The following is a 13,220-nucleotide window of genomic DNA, read 5'->3' as shown; positions in this document are numbered from 1 at the left end:
CATGGCAGGAGAGCGGAAGGGCCCAGGAGGGAGACACAAAGTGGGTAAATGCAGGGGGCAGAGGTGGACCACTAAGGAGGTGATGGAGCGGACTGAGGGATGTATACAGGGAAATGGAGGACAAGAAAAGGTGCAGCTGCATCAAAACAAAACCCCCCAAAAGTTTAATTTCTTCAAATATCCTAGATATAAGATGGTAAGAGCTTAAAGTTACCCATGCGGCCAAAATCCTCTGTCCACGACCTTCCTTATCCCACCCAGGGGTAACTCCTCCCACACACTTCCTGTGGGCTTACTGAAGTCTGCAGGAATGGTGCCCTGCATTGATGGTCCTTGTCAGATCTGCTGGATCAGGGCTCCCACTCCTGAGTCAAATCTCTCACACTCATTAGATACAGGGAAAATCCCAAACCTGGAGTCCAGGCTGAAAACGGGAGTTTAACGGAGTCCACCAGAAAAACTATTAATTATGTTAGGAAGCCTGGACATGGACAGACAACGGACCTGGCCAATTCCCCATGGCTCTATAATCCTTTATCACTCACTCTCCCCCCACCCAACTGTAAAATGGATTTCAGGAATCCATTCCCAACATATTATAACACCACCACACTGCAAAGCGAACAATATAGACCCAACATACTTCCACCGCAGAACAAAACAAAGGGGCAAACTTCAGGTCAGTCAGTGCCATAAGGAGTGAGGAATGATAACGTGGCTGCAGAGAACTGGCTGGATTCCAGATTTGCTCAGGTCTGGATTCTCTAATATTTGTTTGAATTTATTTTTTGCCAAGAGTGTAGAGTTTGCTGGGCGTTAGCCAGACCCAGCTGAAGCATGCTTCCGACCTCACTTTTTTAGTTTGATTTGTACCTTGTAGCCTGTCAAGTGCTTTGGGACGGTGCCATGAAAAAGTGTGTGTATTATGTCCTGCCTCTTTTGAAAACACCACAACCTAGCTCTTATCTAGTGCTTTTCAGCAGTAGCTCTCAAAGCACTTCCCACAGGAGATCAGCATCATTAGCCCAATTTTACAGATGGGGAAACTGAGGCAGGCCAGTGGTCAAGCCCACCGTGAACTTGGTCGCGTGGAAGAGGATATGCATCCAGCCCATGTGAAGGCAGTTTTCATAGCACAGACTATTCAGGAAAGAACCGGAGACCAAAATCTGATCTGTTCTAAATCCAAAATAACTCCACTGGGCAGCAGCGGACTGTTTGTAATCAGAGCAAACCAAGGGAACAGTATGTCCAAAACTGTCAAACTTGAAAGCTCCATGATCTACGAAAATGAGGGATTGCATGGATTTGATCCTGCACCATTTTGCCACTGACTTTGGCATGACCAGTCCCCCAAAGCAGCAGCATAAAAGTTAGGCACCGAAATAGAAGTGCCTTGATTTTCAGAGCAGCTGAGAGACCCAGGTGTCCCTTGGACCAGTGGGTGCTCATTCCCTCTGAAAACCAGGCCGCTCTTCTGCAGGTGTCAAATTTCAGGCACTCTAGTTTTAAAGCATTGGCTTGCAGCTTCAGTGAAGGTTTGGCCTGAATCAAGCATTGGGCTCAAAGTTCTTAGTCCTGCTCAGGGTTGTTTGAGGCCTTCCAATCCGGAGTTGTTTTTTTGGTGAATTTCATACTTTTTGACATTTAAAATCTATTCCATTCGTTGCAAAAGGTTCTTGCTAGTAACAGCCTGCTGTAAGTGCAAGCAAAATGGATTGAGCTGGACAACAGCATGAACCTGCTCTCTAGGTATTTTCAACAGAGAGCGAGACAAGACAAGTGGTACTTCAGACAGGCAGTAAGTGCCAGGGCTAAAAATCCAGCCAAAGAACTAAGTGATACAAATGAAGATCCATTTGTGTCACCAGTTCTGAGAATTACGTATCTTTCCGATCTCGCTGCTTTTGGTCCCCGGTAATTACTCTGGCAGACAGGGGAAGCGACAACAAAAATTTAAGCAGCAAAATCAATTTTGAAAGAAAAACAATTATGAGGGTAAAAGCTCTCCAAATATTTAATTTAAAAAAGGGACAAAAGCCCTGGTAATTGCTAGGAAAAGGCTCAGACCCAAACTTGAACTTTAGCTCTTGCAGACATTGCATTACCAGCTCTCAGATGCACAGACCCATGGTACCGAGTACTGTCCTCCAAAACTTCTGTTTAACAACCCATTCTGCAAAGCCGTCATTCACATAAAGCCCAGTGCCCATATGCCCAAGGCACCTCTGGATCCTTTCCCCAGCCTGGCCAGCCCCATCCGAGCCACTGATCCTGCAGTTACTACTGAAGCCTCTGGGTTGCAATAAATGCCACAGTTCACTGTGTGGTGTTGGCAGGGAAATTTGTCTTGTTTGCAAACTAGGGAGAGGCGCAAAATGAAAACCTACTTTTCTGAAAAAATTCTTTTTTTTTTCATTCCCAAGTGACCAAAATGGACCCTTTTTTTTTATTACTTTTATAAATAACCAGTGGACGTTTCTTCAATTTTTTTCCCCTCTCAAAAGCAGCTATGGAGATTTTTCAAACACTTCCATAACATTTCCAGCATTTTCTATACAAGTTTTGGAAGACACTTCATGCAAAACGACATGGAGAATTGTGTGTGAAAAACTGTCTTTTTTTTAAAAAAAAGAAAGGACATATTTCAACAAAAAGACACCTTTGGTCCAAAAATTTCATCCAACTCCATTGCACACCCATGAGCCCATGCAGCCCCAGTAGGGACAATGCAAACCAGTGCTCTCTGACATACATGGACAGCTTCTTCTCCACAGCTTTAAAGGGGCTAAGGCCTTTAAAGGAGTTGAATCAATAGGGGTCTGAAACAGCAGCAATCAATGCAAGTTCTGAAACTTCACACACAACCAGGAGAGCGAGTTTTCCTTAAATCATCATGTTTTATAAGTCTACAGCACCTCTCATCTTGAAGAGCCTCACAGACAATAGACATAATGCGTCACACCAGTGTATCACATGCCCACAGACAAGCAGGGAGTGGCCAGCACATCAGGGCAAGTCCCTACTCTCATAAGAAATGTTAGGCTGCGCAGAAAGGGACTCCGGAATTCATCCAAGAAGCCTCAAGAAACTTGCCTGATCTACCTGAAGGACAAAGAGCTGAGTCCATCCTTTGGTTTCAGGGAGGGTAGAAATTTCAGTGCCAGACGCTTATCCCGCTCTAATCTCTGAGCAGAGATCTGGCTGGCCAATTAGCCTGAGAGGAAGTGCCAACACCCCAGCGATAAACACTGACTGAACTTCAGCTAGATGGATCATAGCTACAATAGGTGGTTGATAGGGCAGGGGTAAGCAGAAGAGCTGATCTGAGCCCCATGCTCAGATGTGGTCTCCTCGTGGCGGTTTACCATGCTCTGGAAACGGATTTGTGGGCCAGGCTGGTTGATCTGGGCTTTGCACACTGAAGGAGGTCTCCAAATTCTGCAACCCCTGCTGGTCTTTGGAAACATGAGTGGGTTGAGAGCCTTCATTTATGGTCAAACAGGTCCCTGCTCTGGGCCCAGTTGTTACATTCCCACGTATGATGCCTGGTGTTGGAATCACTGTGCAGACCTAAGAGTCATACCTTCATAAACCACAAAGAAGCCTTTGCCCAGGATATTGCTACTGCTCCGGAACTCGATCCACAGCCTGCTGTCCGTGGAGATAAGAGGCTCGGGGACTTTATCACCACAAAATCTACCTAGAAGGCAGGAAACAGACAATCAAGATCTCTCCACTGTTTGGCGAAAGTGGTTTGTGATCGCAACAGTGGTGGACGGGGAGACGTACGAGGCGCCTGCAGTTGAAGAGAGAGTCAATGGTAAAAGTAAACAAAGCCATTTAAAAGGCTTTCCACTCCTACTCCAACTTAGATTTTAAGAAGGGGTCACCTTATTTGTGTTCACCCAGGACAGGGTTCAAATATCATCCGGGAACAAAAGCCAGCATGGCTCATTCCCAAATGCTGCCACCATTCGCCTGGCTCTCATTTTACCCACGCAAAGTCTGGGTCATCTTAAAAAAGCATGTAGGTGAACGCAGTGGGGACTTTAGTCTCACTTATTGTGAGAGACAAAGTGCTAGGAGTGACAACCAATACCCAGGAGCCCTGGCACTTTACCTTCCATCGTTCTTATTGATTTGTGTGACCAGGAGCCCTAGTCATGTGCTGGAACCCATTGGACTAAGCACTTCACAGACACAGAATAAAGATGGCCCTTGTTAGCGTTAACTGTATGACAACTGCGCCGAACCCAGGACAAGGAGCCATGGTGCTAAGCGCTATTCCTGCACATGGCAAGGAGCAGTCCTGTCCCCAGGTGCTTCAGTCTCAATAGACCAGACAGACAAAGGTTGGGAGAACAGTGGGTTAATACAGATGGGAGTGCGATATAGAGAGCTCCCGGACAGCTTTGAAAATCTCAGCATCACTGGCCCAAAAGGAAAGACAGATCCATTCCTCCTGTGGATGTAGCATGAGGGAAAACCTCTCCATCATGCCAGCCCTGGTGATCACTTCCACCCCTTGCACGTGACACAGAATCATCTTAGCTGAGCATCTCTTCCTACTCAACCCTCCATAGTCCTACAGCACTTGGTTACACTAAGTGCCTTTCCCCAGCACAAGCACCTTCACTGGATGCTTCACACAACTTGATTCTCACTGGTAAATGTCAGGATTACAACAGGCAAGGTGGCATTCCTGAACTGTACCACCGCAAACTGCAATCCAGCAGAGCAATCAGATTAATAATGATAATTCCTAATTAATGTTTCAGCCAGAAGGCTCCTCAAAGCATGGTACAAACAATAAATAAGTGTTGGGAGTAACTAACGCAATATGGATCTTTTCTTTGCTAGATACCAGCGACGCTATCTGCTGTATGCAATAGGGTTGGGGTTTGTTCCTCATTTAAAGGAGTAACTAAATTCCATCTTATCCAGTTGAATCTGCAGGGGGAATTTGGCAGAGGCTGAATGTAATTACCTAAGTTGGAATTCAGCTAGCACATCAGGGTTACATTCCTGGTCTCACAAGAAAGAAAGAAAAAAAAAAGGTACATCCAGGGGATATGTAATAACCTCCGATGACTGAGAGATTGGTTTTGTACCTCATTGGAAAGTCAGCATCTTAGTACCAACCAACAGGCTGCATGACTGGCTCTCTATCTATTCAGGCCATGTCAAGACTAGGGAAAAAGGTGCACGTTTTAACATGAATTAGCTAATGCATGTTAACCAACACGCCTTAAAATCCTAGTGTAGGGAAGGCAGTTGTATTTTTAACATGTTAGCTCATTGATGTTAACACTAGGCTGCCCTGGGGTTTAAAGGTGTGTTACAAACCTAGTGAAGGCAAGAGCTGGGGTGGAATAACATCTGCTGAACCACAACTCCGTCTTTTCCTTGTGCATCTCCCATCCAAATGCTAACTCAGACCCGACTCTGCTTAACTAATTAAATCTGACAAAAATCACCCTCCAAAAGGTGCACAGCTGCAAGCACAAGGCTAGTCCACATGGGTCAGGAGTCACTGCGGTATGACAAAGATGGGGACACAGCTTGCTGAAGTTTCCGAAGGTATGGGAAGGAGATGCTGCTAACAGTGTTGAGGCTGCAAAGTTATTTAGTTCTAGGGTCACTGAGCAACTGCCTCTTGGATTTAGAATTGGAGTTCAACAAGGATGTCAAGGAGAGGAAATGCAGATGAGGAAGCCAGAATAAGTGAGCTCCGTGGAGTACGATAAAGGGCCCATTCATAAAAAGTTATGCACCATTTAAGGCTGGATTTTCACACACTTCCCTGGGAAAATATGCAGTGCACATTTTTTTCCAGGCAAAATACATGCTTTCACAATTCACGCTAATCCTCTTGCCCACCCCGCTGCCAGACCGCCACCAGCCTGCCTCTTCCTAACTAATTTCATGGCCCCGGCCCCTCCCAGGGGCCATGGCAGCTCACACAAGCCACTTGTTCTGAATGGAACAGTTTGCAAATCCCACTGTATTAAGGAGATTTTTTTGAAGTGCTTCAAATATTTGGCAGAAAAACTGAAGTGACGTAAAGCAAGGCTGCTGGAAGAACGATTCCTGAGGCGTGTGCTCACCCACAGCAAATAGTGACCACGGCACACAGACACTGACACTACGAACCCCACACCTCTGCTCCTCGAGACAGCCCCAAAGAAACTGCAGGGAGACCACAGTCTCGCTCCCTCCACCAGTGCCAGGTATCCACGCTACAGCAGGGGACTCTCCTACCTATACAGCCTTTACCAAAACAGTCCCATGGCCCAGTCCTGCTCTGCCCAGGTGCAGTGCCATGGGTATACATGATTAGCAGGCAGGAAACATATGGGAACCCAACTCAGCGTTGACGACGCATGGTCAGATGCCACGCTACTGCTGCCTAGGAGCAGGAGGGAGGTGCCTTTCATACCTATGGAGGGTTATGAACCTGTCTCTGCAGATACACCCGCCATCTTCCCTCTTTTAACCTCGTGCTAACCTGAGTGGAAGGAAGGCAGCGAGGCTATGCCCAATGGCTGTCCTTGCGTAGCCTCACTTGCACACCCTACTACACAACCTTGCTCTCTGCAGGCACAAGCCTTCATACTTTTCCCTGCTCACTCAAAGTACCTTGCCAACATGAAGCCTCACAACCCAGTATACTAAGCACTGAGTCTGGAAATGTCAAGGAGGCCTAATGTCAGAAGGAGTTCACTGAAAGCACCAGCCTAGCAGCCCGATTCCTCATTGGGTCGGGCAGTGCCATGCTGTTAACCTCAGTGATGCATCACGGGCTTACAGCTGCAAAGAGTGTGGCATTAATTGTCTCCCCTTGTGTGCTACAGTGGGGATCTGCACCATTTGATGGATGGGAACGCTGAGGATAAGAAACTTGTCCAAGATGATTCCAGACACCTGTGCTCCCTCAAGAAGGACTTGAGGGCATGGCACAGGCTGCAGGAAATAAATGAACCACCGGGAACTTGAGACACCAGCGTTTTCTCACAGTGACTCAGCCGTAGATGCAGCACACTATCACATCAGCGCTAATTCATACTGTTCCAGAGGGAACCGCCAGGGATGTGTACAAGCAGACCCAGCAAAGAGTCCTTCCGACCCATGACACACACCAATCCAAAAGCAGATAATGTTCTCTCAGGTTCCAGCTTTGTTGCCGAAGCAATGGTTGCCAGGATCTGGGTTCACCACGCTAACCCCCCTGCAAGGTCCAGTCTTGCTGTGTGACCCATGTTTAACTGGTTTCCAAAAGGAGCCATGAGTTTATGTGAGACACCTTAAAGGGGCCTGATTGTCAGAAGGTGGGTGACTCAATGCTTGCTGAAAATCAGGTCCTCCCTTAACTGTCCCTCATTGAGCACTCAATAACTAAGACTCTCCAAATCACTAGTCAACCTTGGAAACATGAAGCTAGAAGGCCTGTGGGGTGGGTTGGGAACATGGTTACAACACAGTTCAGTCCTATCTGTGCTGCAAGACTGATCTGTGCTTTAAATGCATCATTAGGGTTCACAAGCCACGAGTGTCATGCTGACCAGAGGTACTATAACTGCCTGGTTTTTCCCTCTCAAGGCCTTTGGGATATTTCCCTCAACAGCTTCACACTTGTCCTGGTTGCCTTCTCCTCCCACTCTGAGAGAACGCCTACTTGGTGCTGAAGTCCACTTTTCAATCACTTAATTGGTTTCTAAGTATTATGGGACGGGGATGCATTCTAAAATCATGCCCCATGAGGTAGCAGGTTCAAATCCAACCTAGGCTTTTAGCAACCAAAAGCTGCTACCACTTGATGGCTGTTGAGTGGCTTGTATGAGATGACTTGGGTGTGCCCAGGCCTAGTTCCATGTGATAACAGCCAGTACTCTGACGACACCACCAAGGACCAAATGGATCATAAAGGCTGAACTAGGGCTGAGCCATATTGGCAGGACAGTGTGGGGGACTCTTTGCCAGCCCTGTTCCTCTCTCTCCCCCCAAAAATATTCATACCCCTTCCCCACCCCCAGTGGATTTTACTGAGGGCAAGGAAAATGGAGACAAGTCACTGCTCCAGATTCAGCTTGTCTAACAGGCAGCTGAATGCGAACGGGGTTACTCTCATGAGAGGCTGCGGACCAGGATAGGGGATATCAAAGAAAGTTAAAAGCTGAGGTGAGTGAGTTCTGGGGACAGTACCCAATCAGAACAGGAGGATTTGCATACCAAGAAAACCATGTCATCCATATGCTATCCTTGCACTGTGATAGGCTAAGGGCTATTAGCACAGTAGCCCGGTGAGTGCATACCTGTATTCTCATTAGTAACTGTAGTGTTATGGGTCTGTATCTGTACAGCTTCCCTAGGCCAGCGGGCTCAGAAGCCCATCTCAGTAGAATATAATTAAACATATTTTAAGGGAATGTGATCTATTTGTGAGTGCAGGGGACTGGGATTCAGGAGACCTGGCTTCTATTCCCAGCTCTGCCCACTGACTAACTGTGGAACCTTGGGCAAATCACTTCCCCATCTCTACCTCAGCTCTCCAGCTGCACAATGAAGGACTATCACTTCCCTACCTCACAAGGCAGCTGGGAGGCTGAACAGCTCCAGGCCTTCAAAAGGGTTTAGGTGCCTAACCACCACTGATTTCAATGGGAGTTAGGCTCCTAAAGACCTTTAAGGATCCAGCCTTAATTACTGTCTACTGAGCACTTTGGGATCCTTGGAAGAAAGGCGTTAGCGCCAGGCACCTTTGCTCCCAGCAGCTGCAAGTGACCATTTGCATACTTTCCACACTGTCTCTCTTTTAAAAAATGAAATAGCCACTCACCTAACAAGGGAGCCTTCCTCCAGTAGCCATCACGCACCTCCACATAATCATACCAGCACAGGCGACTTTTAAACAAGTCCATCGATGTGAAATTTAAAATGATCTGTGAACAGATGATGCACGGTTATCTTTGCCCAAGGAGCTATTTCACACTACAGATTAGATTCCATTAGTGCCGTTATTCTGCATATGAGCTTTAGATACAACAGGATGGACCAACTTTATTTTTTTGTAGCATCTTTCATTAAAAAAACCAAACTTTTACCTGATGGGTTTTTCGGAGCTAGAGAGTACAGGACAGCAGCCAGCACAACTAACTGGGGGAATTATGGAAAAGATTATGCAAATTGACTGCACAGGGAATAAAGAAAATGGTTACTATTACGTAAATTAGGACCAATTTAGGTTTTGTAGCCAAACAAAAAATGGAACCATAGGTTCACCTAATATGAATAAGGGGGAGAATATAAAATTAACATTTTCTCCAGGAAAAATCTTGATTTTGCTGAAATTTTTCAGTTTTCTGTCAGGAAAATTAAAATTAAATATTTTGTTTTGGGTTGAGTTAACCCAAATCAAAACATTTGGGATTGTCAAACCAATTAAAATGTTCCGTTTCCAGCCAATTCAACATTAATCTGAGTCTGCTGTGGTGCATCATGGGAGTTGTAGTTTGGCTGACTCATGCCGCTATCCCTTTTGGGCAGGTCTCTCTGGCCACAATAGACCACAGTCTCCCCTCTAGGTGAGCCACTGTGATGCATCACGGGAGATGTAGTCCAGCCAGGAAGCCCAGCCCATAGGGGAGAACAGAAGCAGGGAGTACCCAAACTACAACGTTCACAAGTTATTGCGAGGGCTGAAGCAAACAATGGTTAACATCACACAGAGCTGCAACAAAATGTTTCAATTTGATTCAACAAACCAAAAATGAAACCTTTCCATTCAGGAATGTCTCAACATTTTCTTTTTAATTGAAAATGTTTCCACTTTTCCATACTGAAATGTTTCAGAGCGTCTCACTCTACCAAAAATTTCAGTATTTCAACTTTTTGTCCAAAATCGGCACAAGAAAAAAGTTGAAATATTGGATTTCCCCATGGAACGGAAATTCTGATTTTTGATCAGCTCTGAAAATAAGATTGTTTTCATTTGAACATATATGTTCTTGAGTGCTTTACAAGGCATGAATTAAGCTTCACACAACAGTGGTGTCTGGTAGGTAAGTATTATCCATTTTATTGAGGGGAAACTGAGTCATGTATGCTGCAGCTACACACAAAACAAAAACAATGAGGAGTCCTTGTGGCACCTTAGAGACTAGCAAGTTTATTTGGGCATAAGCTTTCGCGGACTATAACCCACTTCATCAGATGATGGAGTGAAAAAAAGTGGGCCGGTATAAATATACAGCACATGAAAAGATGGGAGTTTCCCTACCAAGTGGGGGGGTCAGTGCTAACGAAGCTAATTAGGTGGATGTGGCCCATTCCCAACAGTTGACAAGAAAGGGTGAATATCAACAGAGGGAAAATTACTTTTTGTAGTGCTAACGAGGCCAATTCAATCATGGTGGATGTGGCCCATTCCCAACAGTTGACAAGAAAACAAAAATATTTTCCAGCAATGGTGCAGTTCACTTCATCGTCCAAACTAAGGGCCATGCAAAAGAGAAACACCTGGCAAAAGTGATGGAAGGTAACAAAAACTTTTTTTAAAAAAAACTCTCGGCTCAGTTACGCCAGTGCAATCATGCTGACTCAGTGGGGCTGGCTCTGATTTAAGAGCATAATTTGTCCCATGATTTTTATCATGACAGTGTCCCTTTAAAGTATTCAGCCATAAGGCCACTAGCTGAGGGAGCATGAATTTTAGAGCTAGAGGGCTTATTTCTGAAAAGGGACCCTCCCATTTGCATCTGAGAGTTCCACCAAACCCAATGGACCTATTCAGGGTAGTAAGTGTTTGCAAGATTTGGCCCAGAGATTCATTTACTTCTAATATCTCCCAAAAGAATAAGGCCATGTTACAAACAGGTTTCTATTATATATTCTGACCTAATAAACTAGATTATTAAACTGGAAAGATTTTTAAAAATGCTATTTACTTTTCATTATTTATCCTTTATCACTTTCTGCGGTTCTCTGAACTGGGACAATGAAAACAGACTAGTCAGTTTCAGTTCAGTTTACAGACAGCATCTGGGGCTCACACGCTAACTCAACGTGGCAATGTCTTGGCTGCAAACACCACAGGGGAAGGTCTATTTTATTTATTTTAAAATGCTGGATTATTTTTTCCTTTAAATGGCACTAAGATTTTGTAAACATTTGTTTTTCATAGAACTTAAATTTTGGGTCACATCTGACCTAACCCTCATAACTGAGGCAGAGAGACACATAAAGAGCGTATAGCAGTTTGAATCATTTTAAAACCATCAAATAATATTATTTAAGAGCCTGCACTGTTCTTGGAAATTTTTCTAATATCAGAAGGTTTCTGACTGGGCCTGATCTTGCCAGGACTCTCACATCTCAGGACTAGACCCAGAGGCAATGGAACCCAGTGATGCCAGATCTCAGGCTCAGATCCCTCAAAGGTAGTAAGGCAGCTCACTCTGGGAGTTAGGCACCTAGATCCATGTGAGGGTCGGGGCCTCAGGCCTTGAATAAGGTAGCTCGGGAGAAAGTTGGGGATTGGTCCTGCTTTCAGCAGGGGGTTGGACTAGATGACCTCCTGAGGTCCCTTCCAACCCTGATATTGTATGATTCTATGAAAGGCAGCTGTACACAAATGTTTGCTGAAGTGGGATCTATGGTTTCTTTCTGCACTATGATCTATGGTTTTTAGGGTGCATCTGAAATGCTTCTCTACAGAGTTTACTGATCAGCTGCCATGCAGAGGAGCTTCCGCGCAGGGCACCACACTTGTTGCAGCCTGACATGATGCAAAGGGGTTGAGTGCAGTGGTGTTAATAGATTAAGGAAAGATTTCATTTCCACTGGAAGATCAATAAAAACAAAGGTTTCAGAGTAACAGCCGTGTTAGTCTGTATTCGCAAAAAGAAAAGGAGTACTTGTGGCACCTTAGAGACTAACCAATTTATTTGAGCATGAGCTTTCGTGAGCTACAGCTCACTTCATGAAACTGAAAAGCAAATGGAGGAAGCAACTGATTGAGGCTCAGCAGGTCTTGCAATCTGAAGACATCTGAAGATGGGTGGGCGGCGTTCCAGCTGACAGCAGCATTTCCCTGTGCAGGTGATGTCTTGGATTCTCAGTTCCCCTTCAGGAACCAATTGCTTACAACTTTATGGAATTAGTCAGTGGTAGGAAGGAAGTTTGAGAGGTGTGCATCTGAGCTCTCAGTGCAGCCAGAGCTAGCAGGCTGTTGGATGGCTAGCAGGCAAGTAAGGACCACCAGGGAAGGCCAGCAGGCACCTAGGAGAGACACTGTACCCTGGATTCTGGCTTTCCACACACATTTAGTATTAGTCCTACTTCTCCCCCACCCCAAGTGGAAGAACCCATTATTATGCTGCACTGATGATTTCTCAAAGCTGCATAGGTCCCCTATAGTTCTAGGGACAAAAGCCATTACCCAGCAAATTCCCCAAACAGCAAAAGGTTGAAAATGCTGGTTTAGAAACCTCACTGATCCCTAAAAACAGATCTGGGGGATTTTCAACACAGCAGACACATTAGAGAAGGAAATGACTTCTTAGGTCATTTAGTGAAGTCTATTCCCCCAGGGACCAATGCAAGGTTGTTCCCCACATTGCCTAGGCTTTGTCCAGCCTGTAGCATTAAATGAGTTCCTGTAAGTGATGGGGCTTTCACCACCCCCACTAGGTGAGTGTCCAACAGCTTACTAAACCTCGCTGCCAGGAAGTTTCTCCAAATACTCAGGCCCTGTCTACACTAGCACTTATGTCGGCAAAACTTTTGTCGCTCACGGGCGTGGGGGGGGGGGGGAACCCTAAGCGACATGTTTTGCTGGCACACATGATGGTGTGCATCGTGCTATGTTGGCGGGAGTTGTTCTCCCACTGACAGAGTTACTGCTGCTTGTTGAGCTAGTTTTATTATGTCAACGGGAGAGCTCTCTGCCATCGGCATGACATGGCTACAGCTGTGCCGCTGTAAGCGTGTAACTGTTGATATGGCTCTCTTCACTTTTCCCCTTCCTGGTAGCAGTAATTATATCCTGTGGGTCATCTTTAATAAACCCTCTCCATCCTTAGTGTAAACCTTATCTATAATTACAGCGGGCTATCATGTTTCCCCATAGCCATCACATACCTGGGTTTAGCTCTTATTTTCCCTTCTTAAAACAACACTTCCTTTTGCTGCTTTTCTCAACTCCATCCAATTTGAAAATG

General features: G+C 45.5%; 1 protein-coding gene across 2 annotated transcripts in view; it reads right to left on the bottom strand.

Moving 5' to 3' along the window:
• Positions 1-13,220, bottom strand: part of TLL2 (tolloid like 2) — a 190,888-nt gene that overhangs the window by 31,892 nt on the left and 145,776 nt on the right. For both annotated transcript variants that reach the window (XM_048858800.2, XM_075130719.1), the window contains 2 exons: positions 8,840-8,942; positions 3,587-3,703 (listed from right to left, as the gene is read on the bottom strand). In XM_048858800.2, coding sequence (XP_048714757.2) covers positions 3,587-3,703; positions 8,840-8,942 — 220 coding nt within the window. The remainder of the gene's footprint in view (positions 1-3,586; positions 3,704-8,839; positions 8,943-13,220) is intronic.

Source organism: Caretta caretta, chromosome 7, assembly GCF_965140235.1.
Source record: "Caretta caretta isolate rCarCar2 chromosome 7, rCarCar1.hap1, whole genome shotgun sequence".
NCBI lineage: Eukaryota > Metazoa > Chordata > Testudines > Cheloniidae > Caretta > Caretta caretta.
Note: the sequence above shows the minus strand (reverse complement) of the source record. Positions and strands in the feature narration are given on the sequence as shown.